This window comes from Quercus lobata, chromosome 4 (assembly GCF_001633185.2).
Source record: "Quercus lobata isolate SW786 chromosome 4, ValleyOak3.0 Primary Assembly, whole genome shotgun sequence".
Classification (NCBI taxonomy): Eukaryota; Viridiplantae; Streptophyta; class Magnoliopsida; order Fagales; family Fagaceae; genus Quercus; species Quercus lobata.
This window is the reverse complement of record NC_044907.1, coordinates 2,472,486-2,494,489: the sequence shown is the minus strand read 5'-3', so window position 1 is coordinate 2,494,489 and position 22,004 is coordinate 2,472,486. Positions and strand designations below refer to the sequence as shown.

At 34.4% G+C, this 22,004-nt stretch overlaps 2 protein-coding genes and 1 long non-coding RNA gene across 4 annotated transcripts; all 3 read left to right on the top strand.

Annotated features, from left to right (window-relative positions):
* The first annotated feature begins 1,879 nt into the window (after positions 1 to 1,879).
* On the top strand, positions 1,880 to 2,374 carry LOC115983496 (toll/interleukin-1 receptor-like protein). Its single transcript, XM_031106202.1, has one exon. The coding sequence runs from the start codon at positions 1,880 to 1,882 to the stop codon at positions 2,372 to 2,374; it is 495 nt and encodes a 164-aa protein (XP_030962062.1).
* A 362-nt stretch (positions 2,375 to 2,736) lies between these two features.
* LOC115983495 (disease resistance-like protein DSC1) lies at positions 2,737 to 5,546 on the top strand. Its single transcript, XM_031106201.1, has 3 exons — positions 2,737 to 4,061; positions 4,226 to 4,504; positions 4,623 to 5,546. The coding sequence occupies exons 1-3, from the start codon at positions 3,015 to 3,017 to the stop codon at positions 5,544 to 5,546; spliced, it is 2,250 nt and encodes a 749-aa protein (XP_030962061.1). The 5' UTR covers positions 2,737 to 3,014.
* Positions 5,547 to 14,464: 8,918 nt separating this feature from the next.
* On the top strand, positions 14,465 to 17,133 carry LOC115986316. 2 transcript variants are annotated; one of them, XR_004090650.1, is made up of 5 exons: positions 14,465 to 14,569; positions 14,666 to 14,719; positions 14,810 to 14,915; positions 16,156 to 16,312; positions 16,572 to 17,133. It is a non-coding gene; the product is annotated as an uncharacterized LOC115986316 (long non-coding RNA). The 2 variants fall into 2 exon arrangements; XR_004090649.1 differs by lacking the exons at positions 14,465 to 14,569; positions 14,666 to 14,719 and having other exon boundaries at positions 14,726 to 14,915.
* Positions 17,134 to 22,004: the final 4,871 nt, after the last annotated feature.

The following is a 22,004-nucleotide window of genomic DNA, read 5'->3' as shown; positions in this document are numbered from 1 at the left end:
CCCCCAAAGACTTCAGGAAGGTGTTGATGGGACAGGCATCAACACCGACCATTTACCTTGCACGTGGAGGGTAGAGATGAAAGGGGAAGATAGTATAAAAGAAGAAGGAGGCAATGAGAGAAGGGGATCGAGAATTAGAGAGAGAAAAAGACCATAGCAACCAAGAACAAAACTTGTAATCAAACTGGTGAATTAATATATAAGAACTAATTTCCTCGGACTTTGCCGATGACAATTTTCTTTAGTTTAAACTTGTCTATCTTCATTATCTTGTGATCAAAATCTACCCTATCTGTTACCTGATTCACTAAAACTTAGTTTTCCAACCAACTTTCTACAAATTCATTGTTTTGGGCTTTTTGGGCCTAAGTCCATCCATCTTGTGGGCTAGGGACTTAACTCTGGTCCTTACATCTCTCTTCATCTTTCCCTTTCATTTATTTTGTTTCTTCTTATTCTTATCATCTTATTATAAATTTTTCATTATCTCTTCCATTCTATATCTCTATGCATAATTTTCCCTCACAAAAGAAATTTATTTCTCTCTCACAATGTTTTGGAGAATTTTTTATTTACTTACATCTCTGCTTTAGGTTATTAATTTTTTGTATTTTTAAGAACTCTACTTTGAGTTGATATAATTTAGTTTCGTGTTTTAAGTTTTTTTTCTTTTTTGTTCTTTTTGATTGTTGAATTTTATCCTATTGCATTATAAAGAATAAAATATTATTCTATTACATAGCATGATTTTAATAATTTTACCATATAAGAATTTTATATAAGTTACATAGACAATAGTAAAACAATAATAATAATAGTAATATATATATATATATATATATTTATGAGATAACTCGCGCAACGCGTGGGTCTGTGACTAGTTAGAAATAAAATTTGCAATCTTCCCATTAAAAAAAAAAAAAAAAAAAAGACCTCACTAGCTGCGTCATTAGCTTAATGCATTGGCAATGACTGATTAGCCAAGCTTATGGTGGCATTTTCTACGCCGTTCGTTGATTTAATGCATGTCTCGTTCCAAGTCCTCTCTCTCTCTCTCCCAATTAGTTTCTCTACAATTAATAGAGTAACTCTATTACTCTATTAATTACTCCATCTGTTGACAATTGTCAATTGTGCCTTGAACGCCTATTAGGTCGGCTTCTTTAAAAAAAAAAAAAAAAGTCACATTAGGTATTTTGGTTGAAGCTTCGGCATCGTTTCGCTCACATTAGGTATCTGCACATGTCCACCTGGTGAAGACCAATTATGACAAAGCTTCTTCTCCTTCCCATGTGACATTACTTGGTAAAGACCAATTACATGTGACGTTTTTGGGAAAGACAAATACCAAAATTTTGCATCCGAAAGCGTTAATTAAAAAATGTCTCTATCTTGTTTGCATCCGGACCCTTTCTCAATAGTATTAGTTTTCAAATATCGACTTATTAAATAAACACTATACTTATTGAAGTGGTGACTGCACTGGTGAGCCGCCCCACTTTTAAATAAACTATATATTGTGATGGGTTAATTTGTCTGTGAAAAGGGCAATAAAAAAATAAAAAATAAAATTCCTGTGTGAGAAAGAAAAAAAAAAATTATTTTAATATAATGAATATTAAAACGAAGAAAAAATAGTTAGACTGACCACAATGACCGGTATGGTTCCTTGAAAGTTCAAAGAGTTATTTTGGGCTTTACTCAGAAACTTCCACTTCAAAGCAAGACTACATTAAAGTCTAGCCTCTTGCATCCATTCACTCACCCTCAATTCCTAATTCGTCCTTCACTTTCCTCACTTTTTATATTGACACCGCTTTCACAGCTTTCCTTCTCCTCCTCCTTTCAACTTTTTTCATCTGTCTGCTCGTAAATCCCAATGGCCTTATCTCACCAACTCAAGAACTTTGATGTCTTCCTGAGTTTTCGAGGTGAAGATACTCGCCGTGGTTTTGTAAGCCATTTACATAAGGCTCTGACTCAACAGGGTATTCAAACCTTCATTGATGATAATCTCCATAGGGGAGAAAACATTACTGAAGAGCTTCTCAAAACCATTGAAAACTCAAGCGCATCAATAATTGTATTTTCTAAAAATTATGCATCCTCTAGTTGGTGTTTGGATGAACTTGCAAAGATTATTGAGTGTACCAAAAAAGTGCTACCAGTTTTCTATCAAGTGCCTCCATCTGAAATTCGTAAGCAAACAGGGGATTTTGGAGAAGTGCTGACTAAGCTTGAAAAAAGAATTAAAGATAAGACCAAGGTACAAAGGTGGAGGGAGGCTTTAACTAACGCAGCCAATATTTCTGGCTGGGACTACAAAGACAGGTATTTGTATAGTACTACGTACTCCTGTTTGCTGATCTTCTAGAGTTTTAATGGATTTGTGATGTCCATTAACTTTTATTGTTAATTAAACAACAACTAGAATTAATTGTTAGCTTTTATTTTCTCTTTAAATTTTTCTAAATTATGAAAGTAAAATTTTCTTGTCATATCTTTTATACAATGCTTTTTTTTTTTTTTTTTTTTTTTTTTTGAGAAGAATCATTTATAGTAAGCTAGTTAGCAATAGATTAAAGATGGAAATAAAAGAACTTAATATTAGATTACTTACCATTATTAATTAGGAATTTCACCCCTCATAATATTTGGGAAAAATTTAAAGAGAAAAACTTAATTAATTTTTTCTAAGCATGTAGTGAGATCCAGTAAGATTATGTTCTCATCTAAGTGGACTTTTAATGCCACTTCATCCCAAAAGCTACTTGCTACCCAAAAAAATGAATTAAATTAAAATTTTCAATCTGAGTTACATGTCGCTTACTTGATCTAACAACACTTCAACTGTGATGTAAAAATTAAACATCTTGCATTCAGTTTATGTTATTTATTTTTCATAGTCCAACTCGTTACATGTGTTAATTAAATGCTCTTTGAATGACAGTGGCACTGAATCTGAACTTGTCCAAAAAATTGTTGAAGAGATCTTAAATTCTGAATTCATTCAAATGCCATCAAATGAGCAGCTGGTTGGAATAAATTCTCGCATGGAGGCGGTAACAAAACTTCTAGATATTGAATCAAATGATGTTCGCATGGTAGGGATCACTGGCCTTGGTGGAATAGGCAAAACTACAATTGCAAAAGCTATTTATAAGAGGTTTTCAAATCATTTCAAAGCAAAAAGTTTTGTAGAGAATGTTAGAGAGTGGTCAAAGACAGAGCAAGGCAAAATCCATTTACTAGAGGCACTTCTTAAGGGTATCTCAGAGGATAAGAATTTGAGGGTGAGTACTATATATGAAGGAACCACAAGGATAAATAAAATTCTTCGCCTAAAAAAGGTTCTTATCATTCTTGATGACGTGGATAATGCCGACCAGATAGAAACATTGCTCGGACAATGTGAAGGCTTTGCATGTGGAAGTAGAATCATTCTGACAACAAGATATAAAAGCTTGCTAGTTAATCGAAATGGTCTTTCAACCTATGACTATGGGGTTAAGGAATTAGATAAAGATGAAGCTATTAAACTCTTTCGTAAGCATGCCTTCCCAAGTAACGAAGTCCCTGAAGATTATTTGGAACTTGAGAAAAAAGCTATAAGTTATGCCAAAGGCCTTCCTCTAGCTCTAAAAGTAATGGGTCGTGATTTGTGTGGGAAAACTATACATGAATGGGATGAGGCGTTAGATTGTTATAAAACAAATCCTCTTCCAGGTTTTCAAAATATACTAAAAAGAAGTTATGAAGGATTAACTGAAAATGAAAAGAATATTTTCCTTGATATTGCATGTTTCTTCAAGGGATATGACATGAGTTATAATATGATTAAGGTTGCACTGAAAGCTTGTGGTTTTTACCCAGTATATGGTATTCGAAATCTTGTTGATAAGTGTCTCTTGACTTTTGATCAAAATAATTATTTGTCCATGCACGACTTATTACAACAAATGGGTATGGACATTGTTCGACAAGAAGCACCACAAAAGCCTGGGGAACGTAGCAGACTATGGTGTTATGAGGAAGCTCTTGATGTATTAACTGAAGATATGGTATGTATGTTATTTTGATACACTTCCACCCTTTACTTCACATGAGAGATATATTACACTTTTTTTCCCTTTTTATTTATTTATTTATTTTGAATATTATTTTTGTTTAAAGTTTATTAACTATTATATGTTTTGGTGATTCACTTACCCTTTTGTTCAACTAGGGTTCAGATAAAATTCAAAGCATAATATTGTGGTCGCCTAAATCAGAATCCGAAGAGGTGCAAATAAAGGCACAATTTTGTAAGATGAAAAATCTTAGATTGCTTTTGATTCGTAATGTACGTTGTTGCAATGGATCCCTTGAAGGTCTTCCCAATGGATTAATCTTGCTTGATTGGCGTGAATATCCATTTTCTTCGTGGCCACCAAATTTTTTTCCTAAAAAACTGGTTGTGCTCAACGTGCCTCTTGTCCTATTAAAGGAACCAGTACTCAAGCAGGTATGATCATTAGCATTTATATATTATTATTTTTTTCAAAGTTTTTAATTTTTAATTTATTTATATATACTTCTTTAAAGATTAAACCGTGTTCTCACTTTCAAATTTTTTTCTACAGAAGTTCGTATCCGTGACATATGTGGACTTCAGTTACTGCGATCTGATTACGAAAATACCTGACTTATCAATGACCCCAAATCTAATGACATTGATACTTTATGACTGTGGAAATTTAATTGAGATTGATGACTCCGTGGGGCGTCTTGATAAGCTTGAAAAGTGGGTCCTTTCTGGTTGCCGCGCACTTGTAACTCTTCCGGACTCTCTCACGATGAAATCTCTTACATCTTTTCATCTGGAAGAATGCTGGAGCATTAAAAAGTTTCCAAATATCTTGCACGAAATGAATTGCCTCCATAGTTTAAGACTTCCAGAAAGCTGTAATGAATTGCCTCCGTCATTTGGGAATTTGATTGGGCTTAAGATCTTATGTGTAGGAAACGCTAATTCAGGAGAGGTGCATCTTCCGGGTAGCATCTATAATTTACAGCATATAGAGCAGCTTGATTTTTTTGGCAATGCCATATTTCCAAAGAATGTGGAGATTGATAGACAGCCAATGTCCAACTCTCCCAAATGTGTTTTTCCAAGGTTGAAAAGACTACTTATTTGGGACAATAAAATTTTTTCAGAAATAGAATTTATTTTGAATTATTGTTGCCCCCACACACTGGAAGAGTTAGACATCTCCAACAGCAATGTTGTCACCCTCCCAGAAAGCATGAGCAGATTTGAGAGATTACATACACTTATTATCAGCCGTTGCGATGAGTTTCGGGAAATCCCAAGGCTTCCACATAGTATAAGACATGTAGAAGTAGCAGGTTGCCACTCGCTGGATTTACAATCATTCTTTCAGGTATATCTCTCTCTTGAAGATATTAAGAAACTATTTGTGTTACCTTCACAAATACTACATGATTTGCTAAGACGTAACTTGTTGAATTTGCTAATTGCATGCAGCTGCCTCGAGAAATCATAGGGCTTCCACCAAATCTACCTCCATGTTTAGGTGTAACAAGCCACATGTTTTCACAACAGCTGCTTCCACGCTCATCTACAATGCCCCTAATTTGGGGAGAGTACCTTTGTGAATATAGTTTTGAGGTAACAGGAGATGAGAATGATATTCCAAATTGGTTCAACCATCAAAGGGATGGAAATGTAATATCATTCTCGATTGGTCCCGAATTTCCAACAATTGCTCTCTGCATTGCTTTGGGAATACAAGATTCTTATTTTTCTTTTGATTATCATGTCTTTGTTTCCATCAATGGTAGTGTACGAACGTTTGAAAGAAAACTCATTTTAACTAACAGATGTGGGGGCTTTTGGCACCTGGGTTTTTGCTGTAGACCTCAGAGTTCATTGCAGGAACTATTTCGGGACTTGCAACTAACTGATCGGAATCATGTGGAGATCCTCTGTGAAACAAACTATCCTGTTGAAAGGATAGGAGTCCATGTAGAATGCAATTGCCCTCCTCCTCAAAATCCCAGTATCTTTCAAGAAATTAATAGGCACATTTCTTTGCAATCAGGTTTGGGACTTCCAATGGATACAAAAAATGGACCAGACTTAGGTTTGGCATTTGACTCGTCAAATGTTGATGGGTCTGATTTGGGTTCATCTTCAATGGCCCAGCCCCCTGAAAATGATGATTTCGACTCCAGTCAGTTTCCACTGTGGGGGAGAATGGGAAGACTCTTGATTCGACTGTTCGTGATGGTCTTTTTTTATATATTTATTTTATTTTTAATTTTTAAGTAATTGTAATTTATCAATTGGACTGTTCAATGGTACATTGGTCTTATCATGACAAAGAAGATCTAAGCCATAGATGCAAACATTTGAGAAGGCAATATAATGAAAACGGTTTCTGATGGAGATGTAATGCAGATTTCGACGATGAAGACCCCAATTTGATGATTGGTATGTTTCTTGTTTCAACATTGAGAGCTTTCCCCAATAATTCAAGAACGTTATTGTCTGCTTCTATTGTCTTATATGTGTTGTACGTTAACCTAAATATCAATGTTCCTTCAGTTGCATTATTTCATTTTCTCTATTGCTATCCCAAAATCTGATGTTATGGAACTGATAATTGTGCTTATTTCTGCTTGATTTATGAAAATCCAGCTACTGATGGAGGGTATTAGCAAGTCGATCAAGATGTTGGTTTCCTGTAATGGTGTCTGTAAGATTTTCTTTTCACAAGCCTATAACAGACTAACAGAGATTTTTATTTACTTTGATGTAGAATTTTTCTGAAGTTTTCAAAATTTTAAAGAACTCTAAAAATTTCAAATTGAGATCTTCTGAATGAACATACCATAATAAAACTTTCCCAATTTTCAAAGATTTATTTCTTATATATAGAAATGACAACCCTGATGAAAGGCAAAATTACTAAACTTTGGACATTGAGGAGTATGAGCTGGGACTCTCTCTCTCTCTCTCTCTCTCTCTCTCTCTCTTAATAGTACCTATAGGTAGAAAAGATTGGTACAATCAATTCATGACTTCCCAAAACTAGATATTTTTTTCAGTATACAATTTTGTTTTCATCATTGTTTCAGTGTATATTCTTTTCTGTTATGCTTACCTACTGTCCAATGTGTTCTATTATGTAAGGGTCTTTTTTTTTTTTTTTTCTTGTATTTACATGATAAATATAATCACACAAGTTATTCCTTCTAAGGGTAAAAATATTAGCAATTCGGCCTTGGTGAACCATCATTCCTAGAAGTTGGCTTCCAATCAGATATTTAAATTTGTGTGCAATGATGCCTCTATCGATTGAGAAACCTTATGCACGAATGGGTATTTTTCCAGTTGAACATGTTTTTAATACAGTTTTGCTTAATTTGTTTGCCTTAAAACTCATGGCTATACTTGTTTGTTTGTTTGTTTTTTTTTTTTTTTTTTTTTTTTTTTTTTTTTTTTTTTTCCTTCAAATGTTGCAGTCTAAGAACTTACAATTTTTTTTAGCGTGCAAAATTTTCATTTTATTGGCATTTACATGATCTTTTCACTCTCTACGATCAATGATGTGAACCCCATCAAGAATAACAGGACCCAACAACGAAAGGGAACCTAAGATCGTTCCATGGACAGATTCAAATGGGAGACCTCGACCCGTTGTTTATGATAAACAAGAACCTCGGTATAAGGAAGACGTCACAAACGGTGGTGGAAACTCCGTTTGATAAGTCGAGATAAACGCCATGGAAATTCCGATAAGTACGAGTAGTTTAGAGAATAAACCTCACAAGTTTTATCAATAATATCTCAAAAACGTTTACAGATTTAGATGACGATTTAAGGGCTCCTTAAAACTTAACAGACAAGAAAATATATTTTAAAATAACTCCTAATTGATACCTAACCATATTAGGAATAAAGTTTGACCTAAAAAGCATTAAATACACCTACAAACAAGGAAATAAATCACCTAAACCTAGAATAACGTTTTTTACATAGATCCAAAATATTTCATGCCAATTCTTAGCCTTGACCGGATCCTTCTAGAACTTGAATCAAGTTGATGATTTTTTGTTGCCCACGTGGATTATGCTTAATAGGCCTCCACGAATTTGCTTGAACCCATAACTCTTGGATGAGTCCGTTGAGTACATCTTTGAACTTCTTTGCTCGTGCTCTCGTAACCAACCCAATTGGTACTTGAACGAGATCCTTCGAAACGGTGCCTTGATCTCTATCAATCAATGTAAACAAAATCCCAGAATCTTTGAAGACATTAATAGGCACCATTCTTTGCAATCAGGTTCGGGACTTCCAATGGATACAGAAAATGGATCAGACTTAGGTTTGGCATTTGACTCATCAGTGGCCCAGCCTGTAACGCGCCAAGTAAAAAGAAAGAGTGAAAAAAGAAAAAGAAAAGTAAGGCCACGTTTTGGACCGTTGTTTAAACAACAGTTTCCTTTGTTTAAAAAAGGAAAAAGAAAAGTGATGGTCTGATTTGTTTAGACAACTCAACTCAACTCAACTTCAAACTCAGATCAGATCAGATCGAATCCAAATCCAATGGCTATCACTTTCTCAGATCTCCACACCGAATCAGGCCTCAAATCTTTCAACGAGTTTTCTTTCCGGAAAATCCTATTATTCCGGAGACAATCTCACCAAGGATGACATCAAGGTATACGACGCCGTTTTGGTGAAACCCGGTGACTCTTTCCCCAATGTTTACAAGTGGTACGACGTCGTTTCTTCCCAACTCGCTGCAAGGTTTGCTTTCTCACTCTCTCTATCTCTCTCTTTAATTTATTTAACCTGGTTAAGTTTATTGTCACTCTTAGTAAGGCTTGCTGTTATTAGTTTGTTATTAAAAGTTTATTTGTTTATTTGTTGATATTTGACAAAATTACAGTTTTAAACTCGTAAATGAGGTTTGGCGTATTCTATTTTATGTTTTTGATAGGAAATCTTTCTTTTAAAAAAAATAATAATAATACTGTAATAATAAGAAGAAGTCTGCATTGTTTTCTGCAAGTGTTTAGGCCAAAATGGCCTAATACCACGAATTTTTGAAATATTTTGTAAAAAAATACTGTTTCGGAACTATATAGGAAAATACCACTTTTTAGGGAACTCGAGTTTCTTAAACTCGAGTTCCTAGGAGTTTTGCCACCGTGGCGCTGCTGAGGTGGAAATTGGGCCATTAAAAAATGCTTTTTTTTTTCTAAGGTACTCGAGCTTAGTGAGCTCGAGTACCTTGTAAGGAACTCGAGTTTAATAAACTCGAGTTCTTTATAACTTTTTTTTTTTAAGGAACTCGAGTTTATTGACAAATAAACATAAAAATAATTAGCTTTTTTTTTTTTATGTTTTTATTTATTTAAATAGAAGCATTGTAAAATATAGAGATTTTAATTTCAAAATATGATTTTAATCTCCCATTAAAAACCACACAATATTATTTGAGTCGGGTCGGGTCATCAACATGAATCAAATGATACCCTTAAAGTGTGGATGAAATGTTTTATAATGCTTAAATTTGTAAAAGATACTAGTGAAAGTTCCATGCGTTGCATGGCTTTAATCCTAAATTTTCTTTATATATTTTTTTGAGAAATTATAACTAAATGAGTTATTATTACATAATTTTAGAATTATTTTCTAACTAAATGAATGATTATTATAATATACACATGCATAATTTTGTATATTTGTCCTTATATATAATATCTTTAATTAAGATTATCAATAAAAAACCTTTCTAATTTTTTTTTTTTTATAACTCCTTATTTATTAATGAAGGAGATGATTTGAACTCAAGCAATTAAATCTTTTATAATACTTGCATATTATTGTTACTTGCATATGCGTAAGTTGCAACTAAAAAAAAAACCACAATCTATTAGTTCTACTAAGGTTAGTTTGGTTCAGCTTTTTCAAACAGTTCTTTTGGAAAAAGTGGAAGTTTTAAAAAGTAAAATATGAAACTGAGTTTTTTTTTTTTTTTTTTTTTGAACAAATAAATGTGAATCATATCTAGAATGAAATTTGTATGCAAAGGGAAAAGAGAATGAAACACAAAACAAGATAATCACCTAAGCCATGGACTCGTTGTATTTGTTCCTAAGGTTCTGAACCAATTCAAATTCACATCAACATTGACTACCACAGTTACATAATTTCTTGATTCAGGACAACCATTGCATCTTTAATGGCTTGGGTAGAACCACCGAAGATGGCATCCATGACAGATTACTATTCACCAGCACGCGTGAATAGCTTCCAGACAAATCAAGACAGTCCAGACAGATGTTCAAAAGTTACTACTGTTTACTAGCATGCGTAAAAAGAGATCTGATAGATTCCCGAGATCTGAAAGATTCCCAGACAGATGCAGACAGACTATTACTCATTAGTACTAATTTCCATACCACCGACAAATTAACTTAAGTTAAACTTACCTACTCAGGTTACTTTACCATGGTTCATTTCACCTATAAAAGAGACGGACTACGAAGACAGAAGACAAGTTTCTAAGCTTTTAAGTTCCAAGTTTTAGAAAGCCTTTTGTAATAGCCTTCCTTAATATGCCAATATACACGTACGAGAGTCTTGGAAGTGTCGGGCACATCATGGTCGGCAAACCTCCAAAACAAAGTACAGGAAAATCGTGTTTTCTAAATTTAAAAGCCAAATCTAAATCCTTTTTCATGTTTGAATTTCACAATAATCGAATCTATTTTTCTGCATTGATAAAATATGTTTCTACATTAATATAATATGCTCTCTGCACATCATGTTTACTGCATATTCAAATCTGCTTATTGCATTCATAAAATCTATTTTTTGCATTAATTAAAACTATTTATTGTTTTCTCATAAAAATTGTTCACTATTTTTCTGCATAAACTGTTTCTAGGATTTTGCATAAAATTGATCATCATGGCTACTCTTATACCACTACTCAGCAAGAGCACAAAGGTGTACAGAAAAAAGTTTGTTTTATTCACTAGTATCTTTTATAAATTTAAGCATTATAAAACATTTCATCCACACTTTAAGGGTATCATTTGATTCATGTTGACGACTCGAATAATATTGTGTGGTTTTTAATGGGAGATTTTTGGAGGCTTAGGCCGATAGGCCTAAGCTGGAGCGCTCATGGACAAGCCTCTTGGGGGTCCGGGGGCAACGCCCCCGGGAAAAATTCATATGAGAAAACATTGAACAGTTTTACTTAATGTAGAAATTAAATTCATATTTTGAAATTAAAATCTCTATATTTTACAATGCTTCTATTTAAATAAATAAAAACATAAAAAAAAAAAAAAAATCTACTTATTTTTATGTTTATGTTTATTTGTCAATAATCCCAACAACCAAAAAAAAAAAAAAAAAGTTATAAGGAACTCGAGTTTATTAAACTCGAGTTCCTTACAAGGTACTCGAGCTCACCAAGCTCGAGTACCTTAGAAAAAAAAAAAAGAAGCATTTTTTAATGGCCCAATTTCCACCTCAGCAGTGCCACGGTGGCAAAACTCCTAGGAACTCGAGTTTAAGAAACTCGAGTTCCATAAAAAGTGGTATTTTCCTATATAGTTCCGAAACAGTGTTTTTTTACAAAATATTTCAAAAATTTGTGGTATTGGGCCATTTTGGCCCAAGTGTTTATGTGTTACTGTTCATGGGTCATGCTTCATATTATCTGGATCTAAAGAACTAGTCACAATAAAATGCTAATGCTATATGATTCCAATACGTAAGGTCCATGAGGGATCTTATAAAGGATAGTGGAATAAAGCATCAATACTAATTTGATTGAACATAACATTTTATACCTAGTTAGTTGAATAAAATGCTAATTCATTCTTGGCACAATAATTTGATATGTATGGCACCATTTTCCTTTTCCTTATCTTGTTTGTGTCATTGAAACTTGGAATAAAATGTGAAAAAAGGTGGTGAAGGATCCGAGCTGGAAAGAGATAAATGCGTTAGCACAACACATACAGAACCTACTGACACCATCAACACCATTATTCTTCAATACCCTCTATTATCCATATAGGGAAGGAGCTAACTTCGTTCGTGGATACCCCTTTAGCTTGAGAGAAGGAGTGTCTACTACCATCTCTCATGGGCTGTGGCTCAACATTCCTGATTATGATGCCCCTACTCAGCTTGTCAAGCTTCGTGAGCGCAACACCACTCTTAGTAAGGCTTGCTGTTGCTTCTTTTATTGGTTTGTCATTGCTGAACTATGATTTGTTTTTATTTTTATTTTTTTCGTTATCAGTATTATCTCACAAAATGTTCTGTTTTAATACATTTGGTAATATGCTATTCTGTATTTTTCTCAATCAGCTTTCAACTTGATGTTATTCTTTTCCTTGGCTGCCAAATAGAGGTGAAGATTATTATCTGATTTTACAATTTTATAGGGAATGATTCCTTAGTATTGTTGGAATAGACATTTTTTAAGTCTATGACTTCTTTTTTATTATGGTTTGGAGTTTGGACTATTGCTGTATTTTTTTTTTCCCTAATGTTTTTAAATTCTCTAATAATTTCCTGGATTCTCACTCATTGAATTTTGGAGTGTGTGTGTTTGTAAAAGCTGCTTATGAAAATCCAGGTGTTAGCAAGTTGATCAAGATGTTGGTTTCATGTAATGGTGTCTGTAAGATATTTTTTTTCACAAGCCTATAACAGACTGACAGAGATTTATATTTACTTTGATTTAGAATTTTTCTGAAGTTGCAAAATTTTAGAGAACTCTAAAAAATTTCAAATTAAGATCTTTTGAACGAACATACCATAATAGAACTTACCCAATTTTTAAAGATTTATTTCTTATATAAAGAAATGACAACCATGATGAAAGGCAAAATTACCAAACTCTGGACATTGAGAACTATGAGCTGGGACTCTCTCTCTCTCTCTCTCTCTCTCCCAATACTACCTATAGGTAGAAAAGATTGGTACAATCAATTCATGACTTCCCAGAACTAGATATTTTTTTCAAGTATACAATTTTGTTTTCAACACCATCTCAGTGTATATTATTTTCTGTTATGCTCACTTGCTGTCCAATGTGTTCTATTATAGGCATTTAAATGATCTTCTAACTCTTGACTTTTTATGTAAAAGTCTTTTTGTTTTTGTTTTTGTATCATGTGTTGTATTTACATGATAAATGTAATCACACAAGTTATTCCTTTGAAGGGTAAAAATATTAGCAATTCAGCCCGGGTCAACCATCATTCCTAGAAGTTGGCTTCCAGTCAGATATTTAAATTTGTGTGCAATGATGCTTCTATCTATTGAGAAACCTTATGCACAAATCGGTATTTTGCCAGTTGAACATGTTTTTAATACATTTCTGCTAATTTGTTTGCCTAAAACTCATGGTGTATGCACCTTTTTGTTTTCTTTTTTTTTTTTTCCATCAAATGTTGCAGCCTAAGAACTTACAATTTTTTTTGGCGTGCAAAATTTTCATTTTATAGGAATTTACATGATCTTTTCACTCTCTACTATCAATGTAAAAGTCTATGTTTGTCTTTGCAGGCTGAGGACTTGAAATTAGTTTTTTTTAAGGTCTATTGGACAATTTTATTGACTTGATCCATTCAAAGAAGATAACAAAAGAAAATAGAAAGAATATTTTTGCAGTTGGTGATTCTTCTTCTTCCTTCCATTCATTATTTATAATTTTACTTGTTGATTTGATTTTTGAGAAATTTAAAACATTTCAATTACATACCAGAAGATATTTATTGTTTATTTAAGTATTATACATATGATTCTAAATGATAATATTCATTTGAGGGGCATCAAATTATGTTAGGTTCTCTATCTCATACACACCTGTTTATGTATCAACCATGAACCATCCTATTTTTATTACACTAAAAAAGACAGATTCTTGATGAGATATAGTATATTTGTTAGCCCAATTATAACAAACAACAAATAAGCAAATGTACCCCTTTTTTATTTTTTTATTTTTTAATATTATTAGTCATTGTTTCCAGCATAAAGAAAAGCAACATTTTCAAAAGATCAAGCATGGCAGAAAAATATAAAATACATTGAAAGCTTGGAGTGGAACATAAAAGTCTGGAAGTCATCCAAGAAAATGTGTTTCTCAACGAAGGATGACATTTAGTGATTGTATTGAACATATCTGAAAACAGGAAACATCAATCACATAATCTTGCAAGATTTGGAATCCCATGACTTGAACGTGATTAAAAATTCAGTACTTTCCATGTGTCAGAACAAAAACAGGAAACATCAATCACATGGTAGCCAATAATATGTGGTTCTTGGGAAGAGTGATGCAGTGATGCTTGAGATACATGCATGTTGTTTTGAGTTTGGAGTCTGGATATCCTAATTTGTTTTTGTTTTATGCGTAGGGGCATGGCATTTTGTAATTTTCTTTGTATTTGTTTCAGATTTGGCTGGTCAAAATGGACTTTAGCTTTTATCTCCACTATGACATTCTCAGATCTGGTAAACATATTTTCAACTGGCCTTTTCAGCATTATAGATGGTTAAGTAAGGGGGATCCTATAGCCCTTCTCTTATGTTTCTTTTTTTGTTATGAAGATGCTGAAAAGGATGATTGCAAGAGCAGCAAAAGGCATTCTTATTGTGTTTCAGGTGGGATAGGAAATTGAGATTTCAAACTTCATTATAGATGATCCCTGCATCATCTTTTATTGGAAATTTAACTTAGTTTGGTTATCTTAGTTTTCTGCTTCTTTGCGTTGAGAAATTTCTGCATTAAAAAAGAATATGGGTTTCAAGTGAATTGGTTTGAGCAGAAGATGAATTGGCAGATATTGTAGGCTGTAAGGTAGGTTCTCTTCCCATGCGAAAAGCGAAATTAACTTTATTAATTGCTGCAACGATCTTTGTTTTAGGCTGCTTGGAATTTGATGATTGAACAAATATGGACATTAAATTCTATCAATATATATATATATATGGACGTTAAACTGAAGTGCATTTAACTACTTATTTTCTTTCTTACTTTAGTATGCTGATATAGGTGGTTTATATGTATGATAAATTGAAGTGCATTTTCCATTTTTGTGTCTAATTTCGTTCAAAGTATCAGATCAAAAATTTGCAAAATTGTAGAGAAAAAAATGTTATTTTATCTAATATATTTTCTTGTCCTTCCGTAATTCCCTTTCTCAGAGCAAAAAGAAGGGGGTGCCCTTTCTAAGATCCCAATTTTTTCCATCCTGAATAATTCCCTTTTCAATTTTCTTATTACAAGTCTTTAATATTGTTTTTTGCATACGCATTTGTAATCATGTTAGCAAGTCAATGATATGGAAGGTGGAGGAGCCCTGTCTCTGATTTATTTGTAATCATGATTTAAGACAAGTTAACACTTAACATGAAGCTGTATCTGCTTCTATTTGAAGTTGAAATAAATCTTGTTCTTTTGCACTAGCTATGTGATACGCGCTTCTCTCCGATTTCTTGTAGTTCAATAGGCTAGACATGATCTTAATTAAGGGACCCTTTTGTATTCTAATTACCTTTGATTCTGTACCCAAATTGAGTGGCATGATTTTCTAGTTTCTGTTATTTGTGTGTTTTATGTAGTTCTCAATATAATGGTGTTTAAAAAAACTGAGAGTCAGATTTCAATTCAGTTCAGGCAAGGATTATCAGGAAATGACTTACCATAAAAAAAATAATAATAATAAAAAATGACCTATTAGATCATGAAGGTATTGTCTGAGTTGTGTACAATATTCTTATACTTTTGTTATTCAGGTGTCACTTAGAATGAAAGACATCTGTGGCATTATGTTCACAAATATGGGCAATTATATCATTTGTTTGTTAATAGATGGTATATATGCAAAGATATCTAATATAAATATAATAAAGCAGAAACATCTAGTGAGGCTCTGCCATGATTTTGAACTGTTTGTGAAATTTAAGATTTATAAGATAAAATGGTATAGTTGTAAAGGAGGGTGGGGGGCGGTGAAGACAGAGGAGGAGAAAGTAGAGCAAAGCCACAAAGTTCAAGTCATTACACTAACTTGTATATATTGGTGTGGTTCTTTTAGGTGAAGAGAATGATCAATCCTTTGCCAATAATGAGCTTGATGAAAGAGTATATAGGCATTACAAGTCCCTCAATTAGGATGGCTTTTCTTGGGATGAAATTTGCAAAACAGTGGCACTGTGGCAGCTGATGTTTAGCTTTGGGAAGCTTATATCAAGGTGCCATTCCATCCCATTAGTAATTTTACTTGGATAAAGGGTTTTCCTCTAGTTATCACTAAAGAGCACCCCAAAGCATAGCATACAAACTTGTATATTTTTCCCCTTTGGTGAAATGATATTACTTCTGTATTCATTTAGTAAACTGAGTGTTTTTTTGGGTAACATGAGATGAAGAATATATGATCATATTGATTCTATAATAATCAATGAACTGGATAATTTTTTGTAGCTTTCGTTTAAAAATGACATTTTGCAGGAACATTCGGATTTGTGCTTGATTTATGGTAATGAAAGTCAGAATGGAAGATCAAGTTCGTTTGGACATGAAAATGGAGGTCAACAATAATGGCCTTTGGATGGGATTGACAGTAACTTGGGATATGCAATACCCAGCTAGGGAGTTTGAAATATCTTATCAGGGGAAAAATGAAAGTTTGCAACTTCTTAAGCCTCAGCATGTTCTCAAAAATTTCATAGATCATCAAGGGCGAGATACAAGAAGCACTTGAGGAAAGGCCATGGGTAGTCAAAACAAATGTGGGTACCGAGAAGGACAGAGACTACAATTGAATAGAATGTATTGATACAACATTTCAAATTGTTCCTGAAATAGATGCGAAGCTCTTTTTGGAGGGTTTTTGAACTCTTAGAAGTGAGGGAATGGCCACAAAATTTGCAGCAAGGAAATGGTTATTGAGAATGGTTTGACAGGACATCTATTTTGCTTGTCAAATTGGGATATAATTTAGATTTGGTTCCAGAGTTTGGTCAATGTAAATAAGATCCAATTTTAGAGTAAAAATATTTTTGGAATAGAATTTCTTGCTTTTTTTTTTTTTTTTTTTTTTGATGAGATAGAATTTCTTGCTTGATTCATTGTTATATTTATACCCAAATCATTTTCAACTGTTCAAGGTTTTATTAGGAAGTCAGTTTTATTTTGTTGGGAGTACCTGCAGCTGCATGGTGATGTTTACTGTCTTGCTTCATTGATGAAAAAGTTACTAAGTTTATTTTAAATATTAACTTGTCACTATCATTCTCTAGGCTTGAGACTTGGGATAACGCAGAACCAGAAGACAAAAGTAATTGAACGTACTTTCAATTACTTGTACACTGATTTACTTTTTTAAGGCATCCTGTACTTACAAATTAAAAATTAAAAAAAAAAAAAAAAAAAAGTCATTTGTCTTTCATTAACTTATTTTTAGGTGGTTTGGGCTTAACCCCCAGGTCTGTTTGGGCTCATGTTTGTAGAATTTATCTACCTATCTCTTTTATTCACTTAGCAATAAATAAATAAATAATACTACCAGATTACCACAAATTTCATGCTAAAATGGCAAAGAGGGTGTTGTTTGCACCCAATGCATTATACATATATGAAGCAAATTGCTCGCGGACCTGAACTGAATATTGAGAAGCCTTACGACCTGAACTGAACACTGTGGGTTCGGTCTTTCTTCGTCTTCCTCTTTTTCTTCCTCTTCTTCTTCTTTCTTTCTGTCTTTCTGTGTGTTTATGGTTGTTTGGCCGTGGGTTTGTGCTATTTGATTTCTGTAGTTTTGGATTGTGGTTTGTGTTTTGGGTAATGATTTTTCTGTGTGTTCTTTGGGTTGATTTCTCATGGAGAGGGCAGAGCAGAGAGATGAGATGAGGGGCGTGAGGTTAGCGTTGAGAGAACTAATATATTTGGGGTATTTCCGTAATTCCATCAATAGCAACGATAACCCATCAAAACGTGCAATGCGCGTTTTCATTTATGGACCCTTAGAGGTCCATAAAATTTCTGCGTTTAGTCCTTGTTTTTTCACTATGCCCAAAACGCAACTTTTATCAAAAAGTTGCGTTTTGGGCTTAACCAAATGCAATTTTAGGCCTGGCTTTTTTCAAAAAGCCTTTTTTGGGCTCAAAACGTGGAAACAAACGGACACAGAACCTTTTCGGCATTTCTACCATTTGGATCTCTAAGAACAACAACCCAAACAATTTATCCTTGTGGCCCAATATGTCAAAATTTACCCTATTTGTCAAACTGTATATCGTTTATTATCAAAAAAATGTAAAAAATTGTGTCTTTTTTGTCTTAATGCGGATCATGTCGTTTACATATATGAGTTCAATAAACATTACGCCACTTGCAGTGTAAACTCAAGTAGTAGACCCAATGACTGTGGATTGGCTGCTATAACATAGAAGTACTGGTGAGAGCATTTGCATTGGATTAGTCAATAGGCTAGTCCAACCAAAATATGCCTAGAAAGCCCAATTAATTGACCCCCATTGGAATAGCAACCTAATAACAAAATTCATGCATGCTACACTAGTCATCCAAACATAACTGGCATTGTAGCTTAAACAATTACATTTTTTTTTATGTAGTTCCCGATGATGAATTAGCTTCAATTAGAACCAAGCTACAACTTATCATATGATATTCTTTGAATATTTTTGAAAAAAATACTACCAAATTTGGTCTCTAAAGCTGCTTCTCTTCACTAAATGAAATTTTCTAGGAATTTAATAGTTATTCTACTTTGAACATGATTGCAACAAAGTTCATCTATAAATAAAAATTCACACAGTTTCCTTTTAAAATTTTCTTTCAGGTCTTGACTACTATGTTTGATAACCATAAGGGCCATCATGAAATAATTGGTGACATATTTGCATCACTTGGAATGAAGGTCCACGATGGTAAAAATGGCCATTATGTGTGGGACTTTTTTTTTTTTTTTTTTGGTATTAGTTCTTGGTATGTAAGACTTGGTATTAGTGGCAAAAGGTATATTTCTTACTAATATTTAGCCATAATTAAGGTATAAGGGAAACTTCAAGGAGGCTGAAAAATCATTAAAGACAAATCATTATAGACAAATCATTACGGTTTTGTTAATAAGTTGAACAAAATGTTCAAATATCACCCTTTCATTTTTCTTTATAAAGATGGTTGTGGTTAACTTCCTGCTAGACACATCTTCTTGCTGGATTACAAAGGCTGTTTTTCTTTTTTTCTTTTTTCTTTTTTTCCTCTTTTTACAAATATAATATAATTGAAGCTAATTCTTCAAAATGCATAGCACAAGGTTCAAGGTTATTGTGGGGCCCGAAATTTGAGGTCCCAGCCCACTTCACATTAAGGGCCCATGACCCAGGCCGAGGAACCCTATTACTGAGGACAAAATGAAAATTCATTAAAGGCCCACGGATATGGCCGAGGACGATTTCACACTCAATACCTCACGAAACGCCTGAAGAAAAAGATAAACTCAGTACAAGAGCAGTACATGGGAGAAAGCTGCCAACACCGTAATGTGGAGCCCAGCACCTGACAAGCCCATACTCCAGACCATGCTACTCAGCTTTTCTCAACCACCCCCAACCACTCTGACGTATGGATTGATAGGATGAGTAATTACCCCAAAGAAAGGAAGGGCTGACACGTAGATGAAGAACGGGAAGTAAATATGAGTATAAAAGAGAGAGAGCGAGAAAAAGGAAGGGGATCCTAGGAAAAAGGAGGAAGAATGGAGAGAATGTAATGCTCCTCGGACTAATTCCGAGGAGTCAAACCTTTCAAACTACATCGATGTAAGGCTCAGCTATACAGTCCAAACCTATCTTTGAATGAGCTCTCATGAAACCAGGACCAGACCGATGCCCAGCGCCCAAGGGCAGGCCTTTCCAAACCCATTCTCTACAAATCATATTGTGCGGGCCCTTTACCTACGAGCCCAATGTCGTTCTGGGGTCGTTAGAAATCGTGTCCCTACAGTTAGATAGAGATCATAAAGAATAGCAAGAAACTATTTCAAAATAGAATTATAAAATATTCACGCATCACACAGGATATCATCTAGTTCAAATTAAAATAGAGAGCTGTTAACATTAGAGGCTTGACTGCCTATTATTTATGTTTTTGGCTTTGAGTTGTTTGCGTGCACAGCTTCACAAAATTGCCTACCTTTGTTGACCTTTTCATATATATATCCCAAAGAGAAAGTTAGCCGGTGCTGCCCCTCATCACAATAACCAAGCAACCGGACTAAATTTTTATGATGAGTCTGACCAATCACGCTCACTTCTGTTTTGAATTCTTTCTCTCCTTCTTCTACCACCTTACCTAACTTCTTGACTGCAACAAATCTTTTTGAATCTGATGGAAGGACCCCTTTATAAACAGTTCCGAAAGCACCTTTTCCTACTATTTGCTTGAAGCCCCTGGTTGCTTGTTCGAGCTCTTTATATGTATAGCTTCTCACATTTGTTGCAAGTGTGCTATCAATATTCCATGGAGAATTCAGCTTTTTGTTGTGCAAGTAGATAATAGCCACAATACTAGCTATGAAGAAAAGGATATTGAGAAATGCAGAGCTGCCAAGGAGTAGTGCCAAAACAACTACACAGACTGGCTTTTCTTCACTGGAACAAAGCTATTAGGTACCTTGATGAAAGCTATTCTCGTAATATTTGTGCTATATCTTCCGTTGGACAGAGGATACTTCTTCTTCCAACAATAGCCACCTGTTTTTCGTAAATGGCCACAACACACATGCAATCGTCAAGGCATTGCTGCTTACACTGTGTCTCATTAGCCCCTTGAACAAGGCTGTAATCTGTAAACGGCCAGTCCATATTTGTAAGCCTTACAAAGCTTACCTGCCCTTTATTTTCTTCCCATCCATTGTCGCAGTTGGGTAACGGAAAATCTGGTTTACACCCTGCTCAATCCTCATATGGGTTCAATTGAGAAAATCCATAAGGACATGAGCAAAATGTCCTGCCCCCACTTGAAGCATCCGAGGTACAACAAACACCGTTGAGTCCACAGAACCCACCTACAAAAGTATTAGCATCAAATACACCACAAATATCAGTAATACCAGGAATGCCTTGCACTGGATCCCCATGTTGAAGGACAGCTTCCACAACTTGTGTCCTGCTGTCTTAGGTGTTTGTATATTCTGAAGACCCCATCATAATCAATCCTAGCCATGTGGTAGAAAGAGTCTTTTGAGCCTGGATCTTCTTGGGTAAGGTTGAAGATGTTGGTTGAATTGTTTGCATCTTGGACGTACATGTATCCGACTACAGTAAAGATCAACTGTGATTCCCAGAACATTGTCATGGTGGCAAAATAAGCATGATTAAGAACTTCAGATGGCATATTTATAGAATAAAGCACCAGATTGCCATCAAGCTGTAAAGAAAGCTGGAAGCGGCCATAAGAATAATTTGTAATAGATTGGTGAGACCTGAGTGTGGTATTCATGGACAGTATTTGGCCAGGCAAAATCGTATCAGTAGGCTCTTTGAAGCTTTCCCATATAGAATTATACTGCTCATCTAAAATCACCAAGTTCCCATTGTCCAGTATAGCCGCACAACTGGATTTGGAACCATTCCCTGGAGCCTTCCATAACTCTTTGCCATTAGGGTCATTGAGAACAAATGCACTGCTGCTATTCTGCGTCAGTGTAGAACCTTGTGGTGCTGGATCATTGCCATTTGCAGACCAAACTATGGTTTGGTCCTTTGTTTTAGTAAACCAAACTGCAAGCAAGAATTGAGACTCTTTCTCATTGATTTGAAAACGGCGGAATCCAAAGGAAAATTCACCTGAACGTGACGTGAATAATGGATTAATATCTTGGTCAGGGCCGGCTCAAGGCCTAGGCAAGTAAGGCCT